The sequence below is a fragment of the Myotis brandtii genome, unplaced genomic scaffold (assembly GCF_000412655.1).
Source record: "Myotis brandtii unplaced genomic scaffold, ASM41265v1 scaffold107, whole genome shotgun sequence".
Classification (NCBI taxonomy): domain Eukaryota; kingdom Metazoa; phylum Chordata; class Mammalia; order Chiroptera; family Vespertilionidae; genus Myotis; species Myotis brandtii.
The window spans coordinates 3,662,588-3,682,534 of NW_005353629.1; the positions used below are offsets into that span (position 1 = coordinate 3,662,588).

Sequence of the window (19,947 nt, forward strand, 5' to 3'; positions counted from 1 at the left end):
ACAGTTCCTCATGTTGTGGTGACCCCCAACCATAAAATTATTTTCGTTGCTACTTCATCACTGTAATGTTGCTACTGTTATGAATCGTCATGTAAATATCTGATATGCTATGTGTGTTTTCCGCTGGTCGCGACCCACAGGTTGAGAACCGCTGCTCTAGACTGTTGTCCAAGCTCATTCCTGCAACAGTGACTCCCCCGTGTTACTTGTGACCAGCCCTGCGGGCGGATGTTCTCCCTGATGGGGAGCAGCTTTAAGTCCATATTACTTTCTTTTTTTCCAAAATGACCTTTGGGACTGGCTTCCAATAACGTGACGCTCCGGGCTTGGCGATGAAAGGTCACTCTCCATGGAGACGCAGTGCGGATAGATGTGTTCTGCCTGCCGCGGCCGTGCCTTCAGGACCCGCTGCTGCACTTGACCCGGTCGTCTCTCTGACCCAGGCATTTAGACAGCTTCCATCTGGATTTGGTTAACTTTTTTTTTTTTTGGTACAAATTAAATGGCTTTGTATATTCTCCAGTAACACATGTTCTGTAGAGATGATGACACTTTCCTTAGAAATGTAAGAAATGGTATGGGAGATGCATGTTGGACTTCTCGTAAGATGACTCTGACTTTAGGCAGATGCGTCTGGCCCGTGCCAGCCCTGCACACGTGGCGGACATGGAGGGCACGCCCCCGGCACACGGCGATCCCCAGGCCTTCACCCCCCTCTCACCTTTCCCTTCAACAAAGACCATTCCTTCTAAGGGGATGGGGGCAGCAGGGCTACTGGTTTGGCTCAGTGGATAGAGCGTTGGCCCGTAGACAGAAGGGTCCCAGGTGAAGGGCCCCGGTTCCATTCTGGTCAAGGGCACGTACCTCAGTTGCAGGCTCGATCTCTAGCCCTGGTCAGGGCACGTGCGGGAGACAACCAATCAATGTGTCTCTCACATCGATGTTTCTCTCTCTCTCTGTCTTCCCCCCTCCCTTCCACTCTCTGAAAAATCAATGGGGAAATACCACCGGGTGAGGATTAACCAGAAGTAAAAGCGGGGGGTTATGAAGCCTCTAGTGCAGGCAGCCATGCCATGCGTGCGCACTGCCCAGGGTTGCGTGCCGGGCAATGCACGGAGGTGGAATCGCTTTTCTCTGCTGGCCCAAGGGCAGTGCCCACGTCTCCTGCCCGGTCTTCCCCCTCACCAGCCCCGGGGGGTTTCCCACAGGAGCTCTGCATGGATTCTCACCTGCGGCTGCCGCTCTGCGCAGCCTCTACAGGCAAGTCCCAGGGCGCCTCCTCTTGTCCTGAAGTCTGTCCGTGGTGAGAAGGCCCCCGAAGCCTGCAGGAGGCCATCTCCTCTCCATGGCCGAGCAGCTGGGCGCTGACTGTGGACTCAGGGAGGGACCGCGCCCCGCACCCCTGCCTCCTCTGTCCTCGCCCCAGCACTGCGCCTGGAGAGCCACGCTGCTCTGTTGCTTGGCACGTCGGGACCTGGGAAGGACCGGCCCGGCGTCGGGGGAGCTGGGTTCCCATTCAGGGTCCGCCATTGACCAGTTACACGATTGCGGGGTAATGGCTTGTCCTGGATGCCGGAGCTTTTGTCTGCACGCAATGTGTTAACAGGATTAATCCCTGCAGCGTCAGTGAAGCAGCGTCCCGCCTGGACCCCACCCCGTGTCGCTGAATGAGTGTCTTTGTACCCGCTTCCTCGGGGACAGCACCAGGGCCCTGCAGCGCGTCTGATCCTGATTTCAAAGAAGGTGCCGCGGGCCAGGCCGCCGCCCGAAGAGGCCTGGGCATGGAGCGGCCTCTTACAGTCCCAGGTGCTTCCGTTTGCCCCAGCTCATCGGTCCTCCCAATGAGTGTAGAGTTGGGGTACCTGTTGGGACCCCTTCAAGCCTCCTTGCTGCTGGCAGGCACCTTGGAGGATGGCTCCCAGACCCTGGGTGCTTCCTGAAGCGGCGGGAACCCCCTGCTGCCCGGTCAGCATGGAAGCGTGTGGGCACACAACAGCCCCCCACTTTGCCTGGAGATGGACTAAGACCTGAGATGGAACGTGCACCCCTCAAGGACCAGGCTGAGCCTGCGCTCCTGGGACCACCGGCCCCCTTCCTGCCCTGCCCCAAGGCCTGGCTGGCTTCCCCGGAGGCACGGCCTTGCTGAGACCTACGCCCCGGAGAGCCCGACCTGAGGCAGCAGGAGGCTTCGGCGGCCACCTGTGGTGGACAGGACACAGGCGGTGTGTTGTCCAAAGACCCACATCCACGCTGTGCCACGTAGTGAGGCTGTGGCCCCAGCGAGTTGCCCAAAGCTCAGAGCCTCTCCTCCTGTTTGCAAAGTGAACGTAATAATAATGGCGCTCTGCCTCCGAGGAGCTGTTGGGGAGACCAGATCCTGGATTGTGGGAGGGCTTGAAAGCTGCCAGGCACCACACAAGCATTATGTAGTTACTTAAACACGGGCTCATTTTTTAACCTAAGCAATGTTAACCTACGACAGAAGTTACTAGTAGGTTTTCTGCAGAAGCCAGCTCAACAGCAGTGGTGAGATTTAGAAAACACCCTCCCCAGCGAGGTCTCCCCCCACTTCCTCCTTCCCGCATTCCTGGTGCTTCTTCCATCTGAAAGTTCCCTCTCCCTGTCAGCAGCTCATCGGTGTCCAGAAAGTCGCTGGGGAAGGAGGAGGGGGCGCCACTAGCCGGGGTCTCGGGTGCTGACCACCTCCCGCCTGACGGGAGGGCACCGCCTGGTCCTAACCCCTGGTTGTCATGGTATCAGTCCCTCCTTTCTTTCCTTTCAAAATGTTCTAAACGTTCAGAAAGGAAAGAGAACATGTCTCAGGACCGCTCTACACTGTCATAGATCATAGTTCAAATCCCACGCTCTGGATTCCGTGATGTGCTCGTGAATTGATGGGCCAACGCAAAACAGAGCTCATGAGACGTGTGGCCCAGACGGTGGCTTGATTGGAAACATCCCGACGTGTCTGAAGGTCAGAGCACGCGTGCAAAGTTTTCTTCCACGAGGGCCCCCGAGATTCCTGATAAGATTTTATGGTTAATGAGGATCTAGTTAGAGAGCTCAGCATGAGGGCATTAGAAGACAGGAATAGTCAGGTACAAAAGGTACATGGCAAGCAGTCAGCACCAGGAACGCACGCGAGCCTAGTGCCTAGCCCTGGTGGAGGAAGCAGATGCACAGAGATCAGCCAATCAGAATTGGTGGAGGAAGCAGAGGCACAGAGATCAGCCAATCAGAACTGGATAAGTACCCGGCATCCTTGGAACGATGCTATCCAGTCTGGGGTCCAAAAAACACTCCGTGGTCCACAGTGATGCCTACTCGAGTTTTTATGAGAAATTGAAATTCCCGGTACGTGCCCCCGGAGCCTCTTACCCACTGAGCTGCGCCTCATTAACGCTCCTGTCCTCTGGGACGCCTCTGCCATCTGAGGGCTCACGCCTCCATGCCTGTCAGGGCCCTCATCCTGCCAGGTGCTCTTCTGGACCCTGAACAAGCCACGTCGAACAAGACAGAGCCCGTCCCAGCTGACCAGCCGCGGAGCTTTCATTCCAGCGGATCAAAACGGGCCAGGAGCAAGGATTAAACGCGGGAGAAGGGCAGGTTGTAATTAGGAGCCCAGGAGGAAACACCCACAGGGGTGGAACCACGCGGAGGCAGGCGAGCCCTCTCTCCCGAAGCTGCCTGGGCCCGGAGGCCTGGCCGACCCGCGGCGTTGGAGCTGGGACAGGAAGAGGGAGAGCTCTGAGGAAGGGAGGCTCAGCAAGGCTGGGAAGAACTTGACCCCAGTGACCCAGAAGAGGCCGGGGCGGCTGGGGTTTGTGAACAAGGAGCAGGGCGTCCAAGGATGAAGGTGAGGAAGCCAGAGGTCATTGTGGGGCCGTGGGAGGAACTGGCTTCCATTCTCAGTGACTCTCGGCTTTTGAAACTAAACCCGCGTTTTATGACACACACACCTGAAAGTGTATCTGAAATCAGAGTCAAGGCCAGGACAAGTGCCATTAGCCTGTGTGAGTGCCACTGGCTCCCACCCGGCTCACTGTGGCAGCCTGCTCACCCTTCAAGACTTCTTTCTTCTCCGGCCAGCATGGCTCAGTGGTTGCACGTCGACCTATGAACCAGGAGGCAGCAGCCCGCTCACCCTTCAAGACTTCTTTCTTCTCCGGCCAGCAGTTCCACATCGACCTATGAACCAGGAGGTCACGGTTCAATTCCCGGCCAGGGCACATGCCCGGGTTGCGGGCCACCGCGGCTGGGCATGTAGGAGTCTATGTTCATGACTAGTTGGACGTAGAGAAGGCTGTGTCCCTTATTTTGGCCACAAATGTGTAGGTTGTACAATCAGTTCCCTGGCCCTTTTTATGTTGTGATGAGGAAAAGAAATAAAATGAGTCATAAGAGAGGCTACATTTACACTTGAAGGTGCGTAAACGTCTGACCACTATGTGGTACACCTGAAACTAGTATTATCTGTCAACTGTGATTGAAAAAAAATTTTAATTAAAGAAATAAAAATGTCCTAGGGATACGTGAAAACAGATGGCCCCGTGTAGTGGCACTTCCTATGGGCCAGGTACCGTGCTAATCATGATGCACGCATGTCCCTCGGCCTCCTGAAGGCCGCACGGGGAGGGATTATTCTGATAAGCCGAGTTTTCAAAGAAGAAGTCAAGGCTGGGAGGCGCTGAGTAAGTGGTCGAGGTCACACAGCCTGGAACTAGGAGAGTTGGTACTGGAACCCCTGTCCGTCCGACACCCGGGCCCTGCCCCTGGTCACCGCGGCCTCGTGCTGCAGGATGGTCTGAAGTCTGTAGCTGAGGAGACACGGGGGAGCTGTCCCACTTACTTTTTCATGCTTTTTGGAAGCACAGGCTGGACTCAGCGCCGGCGGCCTCCTGTCCGTGAAGGTTTTCCACTTGAACAGCTGGGGGAGCTTGTAGGCAGCTCATCGTCTCTCTCTGCTTCTCACAAACAGACCGAGGGCTCAGCAGGGAGCACCGGCCTCAGCTTCTCTGACTCGCCGAGTTCTAGAAGCTCCGAGAGATGCCTGCTGAGCGGAGGGTGGGGGTCCCGAGGAGGAGAGCTGGCCTCGCTCCGCGCCTGTGGGGTCCCTGGGAGGGGCAGAGGAGGGTCATTTAAGTAACGCGCTGGCAAAGTGGGATTTTCTCAAACACGCGCGGGAGGGGCTGGGGTAGCAGAAGGCACCCTGTGTGCAGGGCAGACAGGCTGGGGGTCGAGTCTGCCCTGCGAGGGAGGGGTTTGGGCCGTTAGTTCACTGTGTCCTCAGTGCAGTGCCTGGTGCTTAGAATGCCCTGTTTGCTGGGTAATTGAATGGGCAAGGTAAATGGCTATGAAAGCCCGGCCAGCATGGCTCCGGGGTTGAGGGTGGACCTATGAACCAGGAGGTCACGGTTCGATTCCCGGTCAGGGCACAGGCCCGGGTTGCGGGCTCGATCCCCAGTGTGGGGCGTGCAGGAGGCAGCCGATCCGTGATTCTCTCGTGTTTCTGTCTCTCTCTCTCCTTCTTTCTTCCTCTCTTTGAATTCTATAAAGACATTTTTAAGTAGCTGGGAGAGCCTCCATTTCTTCATCTAAGTCATGAGTGTGTCTCAGAAACATCAGCCTGAGTTCAAAACAAGCAGAAAAGCTCGATCATTGTGGGATCAGGTGTGCTTCTCAGGTTCCATCCATCTCCGGAAGAACTTCTAGAAGTCTCCAGAATGTGTCCTCCCTGACTCTAAACACAGTACCGCCTACCCCTGCCCCCTGCCCCCTGCCAGTCGGCTCGCTGGTGTACCAGGCACCTGTGCAGGCATTTGCTGCAGCGGCCTTCACCCCAGCACCCAGGTGTTGGCCACCGCCCCCCCCCCAGGACTGCTGCTGTCCCCAGGCCAAAGCCCACGTGTATGAGTTCATGTCCCTGAGGAAACTGAGGCCACGCTCAGGCTGAAGTGAGTGGAAGGCTCTTTAGAAAGTCCTGCTTCCAAATGTGGGGGCAGAGGGAGGAGTCGGGCCACGGGAGGTACTGGTACCCCAGGGTAGTCCCTAGAGACGGGACCACCAGGCTGCAGAGACGGGGCAGCTGGGAAAGGGAACATTCTGGAGGGGCAAGTCTTCCTCTAAATGCTTCCTCCTCTGCATGTCTTCCCTGACACCAGGGCTCCCGGCCTCCTTCCTCGCTGTGCAGACTGCGCGCTGCCTCCCTCCTAACAGCCCCAAGGCCGGGGTTGTTCTGTGTGTCTGTCCGCCACACTGTGAGGGGAACTGGCACATCCTTCCGTCTCTGCATCCCTGTGTCCAGCCCAAGGCCAGCGCCAGGCAGACCTTCAAAGGTGTGTCTTAAACGGCTGGACCACTGGGTGAATGCAAGGGTGCCTGTCCTGAGGTGCAGAGAAGAAAAACTATTTTCAGCGCCTCCGCCAAGCCTTCTCGTCCAAAACAGAAATACCTTTCTCTTCAGATCGATGCAGTGCATGTGTCTAATAAAAAGGCTTTTAAAACACAGATGCGTCTAAATTGAAAGTGAATATTGCTCCTCTCCCACGGGGCCCTGCGTACAACAAGGGTTCAAGGGCATCGCCTCTGACCTCTTTATTGCTCTATAAATACACGTTCTTTTTAAAGCAGATTCGTTGTGCGCACTGTTCTGAGAATACAACGAAGGTGTTGCTTAGATGGTGATATACGCATTGGCCTTGTTATTTTAATAGCTACAGTCGTGCCTGTCTGAGCATGACAGTGAGAAAGCAGGGACCAGGAAGGGGTGGTGGCAGCTCAGAAGTTAGGACACGGGCTCGCCACCTCCCAGCTCTGTAACTGCCCTATAGTCACAGCCTCCTTCCCTCCGCAGGCCCAGCCTCCTCCTTCCCTCTGCAGGCCCAGCCTCCTCTTCCCTCTGCAGGCTCAGCCTCCTCCTCCCTCTGCAGGCCCAGCCTTCTCTTCCCTCTGCAGGCCCAGCCTCCTCCTTCCCTCTGCAGGCCCAGCCTCCTCCTTCCCTCCGCAGGCCCAGCCTCCTCCTTCCCTCTGCAGACCCCAGCCTCCTCCTTCCCACAACAGGGACACCAGGAGCCCCATCTCAGCAAGGGGTGTGGGGGACCAGATGAACAGTGCCCTGGGGCCAGCATGCACCGCGGTGCTGTGAGTGCTCACTAACTGGCCTCCCAATCCTGAGGTCCTCCCTTCATTGCCTAAAGTTATAACTAAGTAAACGCAAATGACAAATTAGGAAAAATAGTCACAAAATTAAAGACCGGCGAAAATTAGTATTAATAAGAGAAAGAGACATGCCTGTTAGAAAGGAAGCCAGGGAGATGAATGGGAAAAGAAATATCAGTGCCCAGCAAACACATTGAATGTCCATCCTCTCTAATAAAAACATGAAAGACAAAGCGATGGGATTGCATAAACTGCATGGTTCCTAAAATACTGCCATGTCAGTGCTCTAACACTGGCCTCCCAATCCTGAGGTTCTCCCTTCATTGCCTAAAGTTATAACTAAGTAAACGCAAATGACAAATTAGGAAAAATAGTCACAAAATTAAAGATCGGCGCAAGTTAGTATTAATAAGAGAAAGAGACATGCCCTATTAGAAAGGAAGCCAGGGAAATGAATGGAAGAAGAAATATCAGTGCCCAGCAAACACATTGAATGTCCATCCTCTCTAATAAAAACATGAAAGACAAAGCGATGGGATTGCATAAACTGCATGGTTCCTAAAATACTGCCACCAGTTATTTTATTAATTTTGAGTGGACGGAGTGCTGGGAATCGGCTCATAGGAGGACCCGTAGCATGAGTATCGGCCACCTCATCGAACTCCGTAACCCATCGCTCCCAGGACCCTGTGCTGAGGAGGGGCCTGGGTGTGCTCAGAGCTGTGCTCACAGGGACACTCCTCACAGGGCTGCCCAGGGGAAGGTCTCGTAATGGCAGCAAAGATTATCAATAGCATATTATTTAAGTGAACAAAAGCCTGTGAAACTTGTATTGTCTTTGAAAAAGTAAAACCGAAATCCCTGGAAGGGTGTGTCACCAAGGTTAACAGGTCTTATCTACAGGTAATTATAGTTGACCTCTTTCATCTGGATTTTATATATTTATAGTTTTTCGTATTGTAGATGTGACCAAAACTTGGCTTAAGAGAGAGTGACGGAGTGGGCAAGACCAAGAGGAGAGAGGTTAGCAGCTTCCGTTCTTATTCGCACAGATCAGGTGGGTGGGCTTGGTGTAAGGCGATGACGGATGTGAGCGCTCCCCGAGGCACTCGGGCAGATTGGCATCATCGGCCTAAAACCCCGCCGGGCTGTGCTCTCTGTCTGCAGGGAAAGAATGGTGGATTTTAAGGTAGAAAACCATGTAACGATGCATGTACAAAACAGTTTAGGGCTTCTGGGTTTAAGTTACTTGTTTAAATTATTCCTTTCCTAGAAGCCACCAGATTTGATCAGAGGTATCCATTTTCCAAGTGGAGGGGGGGGAAAAAAAACAGAGGAAAATTATTGTCACCAAATGAAAAAGAAGAATCAACGCTTTTCCTGCTAAGTAAAAAAATAAAATAGCCCTGGCCGGTTTGGCTCAGTGGATAGAGCGTCAGCCTGCAGACTCAAGGGTCCCGGGTTCTTTGCTGTGGTGCTTCCATAGGTCTTGTTCAACTTTGTTATTTCTACGCTGTCCTAGGTGTTAAAAACACAAAACACAACAATTCCCTCCACAAATTGATTTTGTGACACTCCTTATGGGGTCCTACTCCCTCTCCCACCCCCAGCCCCGACAGGGAGCAGCAGTTAAAATACACTTAGGACCTCTGAAGTGTAAAGCAAGCAAGCAAGGGGCAGGCGTCCTCCAAAGGCCAAAATATATGCCCAAGAGTATGGGGATGGAATAAAAGCATCAAAATCAGGAGTCTACCCGGTTGGTTTCTTCAGGAAAACATCTGGGATATTGATCCCGGGAATGGCACTGCATGGGGCCAGATGCCCACTGATCACACCCAAAACCTTCCAGAAAGGCGCGGCCTTCCCTCTTTCTCTCCACACATGTAATCTACACTCTCCAAACGGCTGCGGCTCACATCTGGCCTCTGATGCCCGGACCACAGGCCCCCCCCACCCCCCGAGCCACAGGGAGGCCCACTGATCACACCCAGAACCTTCCAGAAAGGCGCGGCCTTCACTCTTTCTCTCCACACATGTAATCTACACTCTCCAAACAAACTCCCCGGAGGTCTGTTTCCGTCCTGTACAAAGAGCTGGGAGGCAGGCTAACAATGACAGCCCGTTAACCATCCTGGCAGCTACTCTGGCCTTGAGTGGGTGAGCGTGGATGTGGGGGAAAGAGGTCATTGAAAAACACCCGTAGTGCTGTCTGTGTCGCCCTATTCCCAAAACGCTTCCTGAGACTAACCAGCTGTCCCCACTCAGTGTGGCTTAAAAAAAAATTTTTTTTAAATAAAATAAATCTTGCTTGAAATTGAAAGGAAACACAGCAGCCCGTTTCAAAAGACTCCATTTGATTTAAAAAAGAAAGCTCATGTTTCTCATCACTTCCAAAGTGGAGGGCAGGGAGGGCATGGAGGAGGGAGGGGACGCTTACTTTTCATAACAGTGTGGCTCCGACTAAAGGCGACTTCCTGAGGTTCAGGGCCGACCCTGATTGACGTGTCCCCGACTAATTCCAGTTTCCCTGACCAGGTAGGAAGGCGTTGAGCCATCACTAAGGATAATTAGAAGCTGCAGTGCTCTGGATCTGCAAACTTAATGAGGAATTAATAAAATCAGTCGTTTTTAGACAGATCCTGGGTATAAAATAAAGGAAATAAATGTAATGCTAAAATGTTAGGTATGTTGAAGAAAAATAATTGCTCTGACACTGACGGCGGCGAGGAAGGCTTTATTGAGGACTGGAGCCATCACCAAGACCTATGCCACAGACGTCACCGCTTATGTTTTCATTTCCGCTGTCTCAAGAGTTAAGTACCTTTTGGCCTAACTGACTATACAGTTTACCCATGAATTCCTTGCAGCCCCCTGATTCCATGTTGTTCCATGTTTCGTGTGCTCATCACATTTCCTGCGCTGTGCTGCTGTCCCTCCAGAGCACCCCGCATATCGCCCAGAACAGCCAGGTGTTGAAATAGCGGTCGATCAAAAGGGTGAGTTTTGCTAAAGTCAAAGCATATCCAGGTTGGGGACAATCTGAAAATCCTTCTGCCTGAAGACAGCTGTGGAGACCTCGTCCATTCCTTTTTACTTAATCAATATCCTTGAGTGGTTCAAATTACATATTTAAGCTCATGAAATCTGAAAATTTAGTTGAATACCCCAAATAAAATTCTGAATTGTTTGACTCCAGATTGTTAACGCAAACTCAAATTATTTACTAGTAACTGTGATTGAGCCACGACTGTAGCCACCTCAGATGCTTTCTAGAATGAGCTAAGAAATTATTATCAATTTAAGTTTTCAGTGTATAACCATAAAATTTATATAGGTACTGTTCTGCCTGTCTTTGCACAGGTGCGTGTGCATCCACACATACATGCATGCTCACAACACACAACCCACACACATACACACTCAATGCACTTGAGCTACAGCTGTCTTTGAAAAATGAGTAACTGCAGCTCCAGGCGAAAATGATGAAGAATGAAGTCATTCATTGTGACGGCAGTGGTCACTGCTATTATACTACTGTTGGTATTTAAAGTGCGGATTTGGCACCTGACCTTTCTCTGCAGTAGAGTTATAAACAGTGACTACCAACTTTTTATATTTTTTTATTGATTTCAGAGAGGAAGAGAGAGAGAAAAACATCAATGATGAGAGAGAATCATTGATTGGCTGCCTCCTGCACACCCCACACTGGGGAGCGAGCCTGCAACCCGGGCATGTGCCCTTGACTGAAATCGAACCGTGACCTCCTGGTTCATAGGCCGACGCTCAGCCATTGAGCCACACTGGCTGGGCTACTATGACTACCAATTTTTAAAATATTGAGATATCATGGGAGTAGCTTATCTATGACGCCTGTTCCGGATCGCTCTCCGTGGGGTTAAAAAGCAGTTGGGAGCACTCTTTGGGTTAAACTGGCGGGTAGCATGTCTGCACTATACATACTAGTACATGTTCTTATTCACTGTCTGTCATAGAAAGAGACTGATTCCAACCAGCAGTTTACATCAAACTCATTTTCTGGACAAAGAAACTGAGGCCTGAAGAGAATGGGGTCGGCACAGACAGGGCTCCTGCGCTCTCTCCTCCTCCTCCTTCTCCTTCTCCTCCTCCTTCTCCTCCTCCTCCTCCTCCTCCTCAGTGTGGCGGCCTGTTGCCTCCATGGCACTAAGTTGGTTGGAGTAGGCCTCCTCAGTGCGGCAGCCTGTTGCCTCCATGGCACTAAGTTGGTTGGAGTAGGCATCGCGGGTTTGATGGATACAGCGATTTGCATCTCAAGGCAGCTCCCCCCAAATGCACTGCAGTGCGAGGCTACTCCTCACAAGCCAGTCCCCTGCGGCTGACTCCAGCAGCTCATTGATGTCACTTCCTTCCTCAGTCAGCGAGTCAGTTTTCTTTAATTCTCAAGACCAGCTGTCCGTGCTGTCAACAGAAAGTTATTAAAATTCCTTTAAAGTGAGTAAAAATAGCCTCGCAGCAAATGCGCTTGGAAACAGGAAGGAATCAGTATGCAAAGTCCACAAACCTCTGAGCGAAATCGCGTTGATCCAACCAGAGATTTCAAACCTCGTCTAGGCGAGATGCTGGAGAAAATAATTAGAAGATGCTAAGCCGCAGACTCCTTAATCTTTTATTAGCCGTGGCTCATGCCGTTCAGCTTCATCCCCTAACTGCCATTCCTCCTTTTCACAGGCGATTGGAATAAATGTGGGGATGACTTAGGTTTTAAGTGGGATTCCCTCCTTTTTCTGGCAGCGGCCAGGGAACACGTACCTCTGCACCAGCTAGGACTCCCATGAGCAAGCGGGAAAAGGGTCATTAGCAGCAACCATCACGACAGGGCCACAAGCAATTCTATGAGGATGTGTTTTAATTTATGAATGTTCAGAGCTCAAGGGAGGAGATGATGTTTCTCACGTTTAAATCGCTATAACTCACAGCAATGGTCTGTCTGGCTCCGCGCCCCCCTGATTCTCAACCAGTGCCCTGGCCTCAGTAATGAGGGGGTGGAGGGCCTGTCCCTTCTCCATCAGCCCCTGCCCACCCTCAGTCCCCCAGCACGGCTCCTACCCTGTCCCTGAGTTGTATGCGACCTGGTACCTAAGTCCCTCCAAACACAGTTAGAGTCCCTGCCACTTCCATCCCCAACAGCCACCGCCTCTTCTTGATGTGGTCAGACGCCACGAATCCTGGACGCCCTCTGACCTTTTCCCAAAAAACCTGTATCCAGCTGGTCTTGTGGTCCCAAGTCCTAGCCCGGGTTTGCTCCCTGGGCCCCTGCTTGGAGCTGGCGTGCTCAGGTTACGCCTGCCCTTGCTGCCCAGCGGCCACCACCCGACCCTAATCGCACGTACCGTGTAATGCGATGAAAAAGACCCTATAGGGCCCTTGCTGTGTGGGTCAGCGGTTAGAGCATGGGCCCTCGCATCAAAGGGTCTTGGGTTCGATTCTCGGTCAAGGGCACGTACCTGGGTTGTGGGTTCCCTCCCTGGCCCCAGTCAGGGCACATGTGGGAGGCAACCAATTGATGTGTCTCATATCGATGTTCTGTCTCTCTCTCTTTCCCTCTCCTCCTTCCTCCCTCCTCTCCACTCTGTCTATAAAAAAAAAAAAAAGTCTCTCTCTCTCTCTTTCCCTCTCCTCCTTTCTCCCTCCTCTCCACTCTGTCTATAAAAAAAAAAAAAATCAATGGAAAAGTATCCTCGGATGAGGACTAACCAAAAAAAAAAAAAAAAGAAGAAGAAGAAGCCTATATGTGTGCTATAGCTATGCTAAGAAACTTTGTTTTAGTAAATAGTTGTTTAAAGAAAGAAAATAGTGGAAATTTGGATAAATTCCTACTAACAGGACAATTAGAATATTGCTGGTCTTCGGGAAAAGTGTAAAACATGATGTTACAGGTTCTCTGGCATTAACTCCCAGTCCTGCGCTTCCGTTCCCGCAGCTTTGAGCACTGTTTGTGTTCCTCACACAGGCCTGGTTCCTACAGAGGTTGGATATAACCGGGGGGAAGAAAGACCTCGGGCACAGTCCCTGTCGCCAGGATGCTTTAAGATCAGCTGGGGACGAATGCAAGAAGGGCTGCTAGCACCAAGAGGGCATTTGGTGAGAGGCAGAAGCCATCCGGAGCCAGCCAGGCGCAATGAGACCCTGTAATGACTTTCAGCCCATGAACCCCTTCTTGCGCTGGGAGCAGAGCCAGAGCCGCTGGCTTAGCCTGTGTGGTGGGCGGGAGGCGGGCGGGGCTATAAAGGGCACCATGGGGGGTGCTGTGATGGACAAGCTCCTAGCCTTGCCTGGCCAGGGTCATATCCAGGCTACGACCCTGTGCTGTCAATCATTCAGACTGCACCCCTGGGTGGGGGGCGTAGAGGGGGGGGTGCGGTGTCAGGGGCACACAGACAGGACCCATCTGTATTATTTCTTACACCCGCATGTGACTGCACCATCATCTTCACTAAAGTTTTAAAAGGACAAGTTTAAAAAGTGTATCTCAGCCCGGCCGGTGTGGCTCAGTGGTGGAGCGTCGACCCATGAACCAAGAGGTCACTGGTTCGATTCCTGGGCCGGGCACATGCCGGGTTTGTGGGCTCGACCCCAGTAGGGGGCCATGCCAGAGGCAGCCGATAGAGGTTTCTCTCTCATTATTGATGTTTCTATCTCTCTCTCTCCATCTCCCTTCCTCTCTCGCTAAAATCAATAAAATAATAAAGTTTTTTTAAAAAGTGTATCTCGCACCAAGATGTTCACAAGCAAGAAATAGCTGCAATGCCTCAAAATGACTTCTTCCCTTCCTGCCGGTGGCTGGCTGCTCATCTGTGATTTCTAAGGGTTCTTTTCCTCTCATTTAAGACATACATGGCATCGGTCACTTTCAGGCTATTTCACAAAAACTGGGGCCTATTACCTTAGAGTCTTTATTATTTAGTCCCCTCTGTCCTGGCCAGGACTCCATGTACAGAGCTGCTGGCTTGGACTTTAGTGGGTCACCAGCGATACTGCAGCAACAACACGTAGCAGCATCTGTACCATCGTCACCGGCAACACAGCAGCTTTGAAAAGTAGCGTGTCTGCCACCTGACCTTTACGGCCCCTCGTCTGGCCCTCGGGTTGCTGAGCGCCCGTGTCACACCTGAAAGGGTGTCTCTGTTTGGGTACTGGGCCTGGGCCCTGTCGGACTTTTCCTTGGTCCCTTTCATCTCCTCGCCGTTTCTCCGCCAGCGTGTGGTGCGTTCCTGTGGTGTCGCCCCTCCCGGCCCCCGTTCCGCCCTCTGTGATCTTACATCTCAGCCTAACGCGGTGGACTTTCGTTTCGCCTTTGTTTTCCCCCCATTCCAACTATGGGAGCGATGGCACATGTTCACAATATGACACCAGTCCTTGCTCAGAGCGCCCAGGCTGCTGTTGGAGTTTTGGGTGAGAACAGAGCAAAACCAGGGCTGCCTTGTAGGCACGTGGGCACCTGATGGTGACTTTCTGTTTCCTTCTCTTTCAGTGACTGGAGGAGACGCCCGGGAGCACGTCACCGAGCAGGTACTCCTCCCCCCTCCTAAACTGCCGTGTACGGTTTTGCTTTACATCAGGGGTCCTCAAACTTTTTCAACAGGGGGCCAGTTCACTGTCCCTCAGACCGTTGGAGGGCCGGACTATAGTTTAAAAAAAAACTATGAACAAATTCCTATGCACACGGCACATATCTTATTTTGAAGTAAAAAAACAAAACGGGAACAAATACAATATTTGTATTTGCATGTGGCCCGCGGGCCGTAGTATGAGGACCCCTGCTTTCCATGTTAATGACGAAGCCCTTGTAAGTACTTTCAAATACCAAAGGCGTTGCTGGGTGTTGGGAGTGAGCAGCGTGTGTGTTGTGGCCCGAGGACATGTGCAGTGGGTGCCATTGGCCCCCTGGGCTGCCATGTGCTTTCCTCGCCTCTCACCGCCTCACTCCCCTCCACGCGTCTCCCCAGGAGGGGCCCGGTGGACAGGGCCTCAGCCTGCTGATGTGCCACCCGGGCACGTCCTGACCGGGGCATGGGTACCGGCCGCTGCAATAGATACTTTTATCTACTTCTCTCCTGACTGAGGTGGCGCTCTGTGATCTTCCCAGGTTTCCATGCCCAGCCAGTGGAGCGCTGAGCCCCGGGCGGAAAGGTACCGGCTGACTCGGTGCTGGGCTTTGGTTGCGGCCCAAGGTGGCCCCTGTCCTCCTGTGCGCGTCCCTGGTCCCTGTTTTCTCAGACAGGCTTTTTACTAATTTCTGTGTTACATTTCCTGGAAGAAGGAGTCACTGTGTATGGCCATGGAAGGGGCTTGAGACACTCACGTGTACACCAGACACTGCCCTGCCCGCCCCTGCCTCTTCCCGGCCAGCCCAGCGCAGTCCCTCCCCACCCACCTGGGCCGTAGCCTGGGGACAGGCCTGGGCCTGGGGCAGACGTGCTCAGGGGTCACTCACAGCCTGGAATCTCTGGGCCTGTGGGTGCTGTTCCCTCTGGCCTCACCTATCACCCACTCTTGTCGAGGAGAAGAGGATACGTCTACCCTTTCACCAGGCACAGTCTCCTCCTCGGGGGCTTCAAAATGAGTCCCATCCGTGTCCCCACCGCCATTGCACCCCAGCTTAGTTCCGCTTTAACTGAGCTGCGCCAGGCGCCCTGAACGCATGGAGCTTTAAACACTGTCGGCTCGTTTGGCTCAGGTACTGCAGACTCAGGAGGCGCAGCCGAGTGCTTAGGGTATCACTTTGCCTTTGAATATAAAGGTAGATGTTGACTCGAAGTCGCAGCCAACTTCATACTTGGAAATGCCGTCGTTGTGCAATGACAAATCAGTTAGCGAGTTCAGAAAGTCCATTTGCCTTTGAGCTTCGTCTCTTTAGCATTGTGTTTCCAAATATTTGTATGTGCTCAAGTGGCTGGTAAGGCTGAACAACAGTGAAGGTTATTGCTACCATTTTTGTTTATTTAAGTCCTTATAAAGAGAAGTCCTTAAGACTTCTTTTATTCTTTTATTAACTGAATTTCTTGGAGTGACACTGGTCAAGAGAATTATAGAGGTTTCAGGTGTACAATTCTATAACGCATCATCTGTATACTGTACTTTGTGTCCACCACCCCAAGTCAACTCTCCTTCCATCACCATTTACCCCCTCTTTACCCTCTTGTACCTCCCTCCACCCCCTTTTCTCGCTGGTAATCACCATACTGTTGTCTGTGCCTAGGAGTTCTTTTTTGTTTACTTAAACCCTTCACCTTTTCCACCTGGTCCCCAAGCCCTCCTCCCCTTGGATAGCTGTCAGTCAGTTCTCTGTATCTAAGAATCTGTTTCTATTGTGTTTTTAGTTTATTTTATTCATTAGATTCCACATACAGGTGAAATCACATGGTCCTTGTCTTTCTCTGATGGGCTTATTTCACTTAACATAATGCTCTCCAGGTCCCTCCATGCTGTCATGAAGGGTAAGATTTCCTTATTTTTTATAGCTGCATAGTATTCCATGGTGTAGATGTACCACAGATTTTTTATCCACTCATCTGATGGACACTTGGGCTGCTTCCCAATCTTGGCGATTGTAAATAATGATGATATCCTTTAAAATTAGTGTTTTGGGTTTCTTCAGATATATTCCTAGAAGAGGGATCACTAGGTCAAATGGGAGTTCCATTTTTAACTTTTTGAGGAAACTCCATACTGTTTTCTACAGTGGCTGCACCAGTCTGCATTCCCACCAGCAGTGCAGGAGGGTTCCCTTTTTTCCACATCCTCACTAGCACTTGTCGTTTGATTTGTTGATGGTAGCCATCCTGACAGGTGTGCGGTGGTTTTAATTTGCATCTCTCTGATGATTAGTGACGTTGAGCACCTTTTCATCTGTCGATTGGCCATCTGTATGTCCTCTGTGAAGAAGTGTCTATTCAAGTCCTTTGCCCAGTTATTAATTGGATTATTTGGTTTTTTGGTGTTGAGTTTTATAGGGTCTTTCAAATTTGCAGTATTAATCTCTTATCAGATGTATCATTGACAAATATGTTCTCCCATTCAGCGGGTTATCTTTTCATTTTATTGATGGTTCATTTTGCTGTGTAAAAACATTTTATTTTGACGTAGTCCCATTTGTTTATTTTTTGTTGTTATTTCCCTTGCCCAAGGAGATATATCACACAAAAATAGTGCTGCAAGAAACGCCTTTGTTTTCTTCCAGGGTTTTTATGGTTTCAAGTCTAACATTTAAGTCTTTAATGCATTTTGAGTTTATTCTTGTGTGTGGTGTAAGAAGGTGGTCTAGTTTCATTTTTTTTTTTGCACGCATCTTTCCATTTTTCCTAACACCATTTATTGAATAAACTGCCTTTACCCCTTGTATGTTTTTGCTTTCTTTGTCAAATATTAATTGCCTGTAAATGTGTGGGTTTATTTCTGTACTCTATTCTGTTCCATTTATTTATGTCTGTTTAAATGCCAGTACCATGATGTTTTGATTACTATAGACTTGTATTATAGTTTGATATGAGGTAGCATGATTCCTCTAACTTTAGTTCTTCTTTTTTAAGATTGCTGTGGCTATTTGGGGTCTTTTGTGGTTCCATGTAAATTTTTGGAATACTTGTTCTAATTTTGTGAATGACACCATTGGTATCTTGAAAGGAATTGCGTTGAATCTATAGATTGCTTTGGGTAATATGGACATTTTAAAGATGTTAATTCTTCTTATCCATGAGCATGGTATATGCTTCCACTTATTTGTATCTTTTTCAATTTCTTTCATTAGTGTCTTATAATTATTAGAGTACAGGTCTTTTATACCCTTGGTTAAATTTATTTCTAGGTATGGCTTTATTTTGTAAGCACTTCTAAATGGGATTGTTTTCTTAGTTTCCCATTCTGGTAGTTCATTATTGGGATATAAAAATGCAAATAATGACAGTTTTACTTCTTCCTTTCCTATTTGGATGCCTTTAATTTCTTCTTGTCCGACTGCTGTGGCTAGGACTTCTAGTACTATGTTGAATGAGAGTGGTGAAATCAGACATCCTGTCTTGATCCTGATCTTAAGGAAAATGCTTTTAGTGTTTGCCCATTGAGTATGACGTTGGCTGTGGGTTTGTCATATATGGCCTTTATTAATTGAAGTATGTTCCCTCTATTCCCACCTTGCTGAGAGTGTTTGTCATAAATGGTGCTAGGTTTGATCAAATGTCTCAGGGTATAGCAAGTCTAGCTGCCACCCACTGGGTGCTCACACACCATGTGGTGTGGTGGGGCCTCAGGGAGTCGTCAGGGCGAGGCCAGCAGAGTTTGGCAGCCCAAACAGGCCAAACTAGGAGCTTGGAGGGCCACTAGGAGCTTGGAGAGTGGGGATAGTTTATCTCCCATGAGGGGGAGGTGCCAGTCAGGGTCACGGGTAAGTGGGGAAATGGCCCCTTCCCCAAAGCCACACAACTCAGGCACTGACACCCCCTGAGTCTGCCCAGACCTCTACTCCCTGGCCCAGGCAGCTGACTTTTCCTCAGGCCCAAGCTCTGCAGGGCGGGGCCACAGGGGGTCCAGAGGGCAGGGCTATTGCATTCCCCAGGCCGATGCCATGTGGAGGGAAGACTCCATCCAAGGAAGATGGTGTCTGCAGTGGACCTGTTTTTTGTTTTAAATATAGTTTTTATTGTTGAGAGTATTACAGATATCTCCCATCCCCACCCCTTTCTCCCCTCCTCCCAGCCCCTACCCACCCCCCAGGTCTTCACTACCCTATTGCCCGTGCCCATGGGCTATGCCTGTAAGTATCTAAGCTCTTTGGTTTATCTCTTCTCATCCCCCCAACCCCACGAAAACCAAGGTATGTCAGTCTGCTCCATGCCTCCCTGCTTTGGGTTTTATTTTTTTGGTGGATTCATTTTGGTCATTAGATTCCACAAATAAGTGAGATCATGTGATATTTGTCTTTCTCAGTTGGGCTTATTTCACTTAGCATAATATTTTCCATGGACCTGTTTTCTTAACAAGTTAAAGCCGTTGGTCAAGAAATATATTGAGGCCACTTCTTAGGAACTTATTTTCATTTCCTGTATTTGCCTTCTTTTTACATTTGGCTGAACTAGTGGACTGATAGACACCAAAGTAGAACACCAAATATTTACTCATCATCTTAAGCATTGATTTGATGCCAGATAAAATCAGAATGGTTTCCAGTCCTGATAAGAGAGTGAAATTCTTTAGACTTTAACCTAAGAGGGAAGGGTTTTACTAGTGTGTTAGTTAACAACAGTCATTTTCAGAACCAGTAGCTGTGGTAGCCAATCGGCGTCTGCCCCCTGGTGTTTCCCATTCAGCGGTGGAATTTCTAGTCTTTGTTCTTTCAAGGAGGGGGTACTGCTCACTCTGAGTGGTGCTCTGGCAACACAACTCCAAGAGCCATCTTGTACCTTCAACTGACCTACATTTTGGCAAAGAGCCAAGCAATGAAGTTACTCCCCCCTCCCTTCTTTAAATCATCTCCCACCAAAAGAATTTGGTTCCTAAGAAACATTTTTGAAAGCTCACTTTGGATAATCAATACAGCGCTCTTTATCAAATGGAATGTAAAATAGAGCCCTGTTGAGCGTTAATCTTGTCCCTAAATCCTTCCCACTAGGCACTATAGACTGTGTAATTAAATTGAAATTGAAAATTGAGTGTCCCTCCCTCCCCCATCTGCATTAGCCAAGCTAGGAGGTGCAACCAGTGTGAGAAACCAGCTGGAGCGGAGAGAGCGCTCCAGCCCCCACCCCCACTCCTCTT

General features: G+C 50.4%; 1 protein-coding gene and 1 long non-coding RNA gene across 6 annotated transcripts in view; one reads left to right on the top strand and one right to left on the bottom strand.

Annotated features, from left to right (window-relative positions):
• CHST9 (carbohydrate (N-acetylgalactosamine 4-0) sulfotransferase 9) overlaps window positions 1-19,947 on the top strand; it is a 139,304-nt gene that overhangs the window by 97,587 nt on the left and 21,770 nt on the right. For 3 of the 5 annotated variants that reach the window (XM_005857066.2, XM_014541421.1, XM_014541424.1), the window contains exon 3: window positions 14,669-14,706. The exons of the other annotated variants lie outside the window; for them this stretch is intronic. In XM_005857066.2, coding sequence (XP_005857128.1) covers window positions 14,669-14,706 — 38 coding nt within the window. The remainder of the gene's footprint in view (window positions 1-14,668; window positions 14,707-19,947) is intronic. 5 annotated transcript variants of the gene reach the window in all.
• On the bottom strand, window positions 11,381-15,846 carry LOC106726478. Its single transcript, XR_001362546.1, has 3 exons — window positions 15,632-15,846; window positions 11,699-11,756; window positions 11,381-11,595 (listed from the first exon to the last, which is right to left on the bottom strand). It is a non-coding gene; the product is annotated as an uncharacterized LOC106726478 (long non-coding RNA).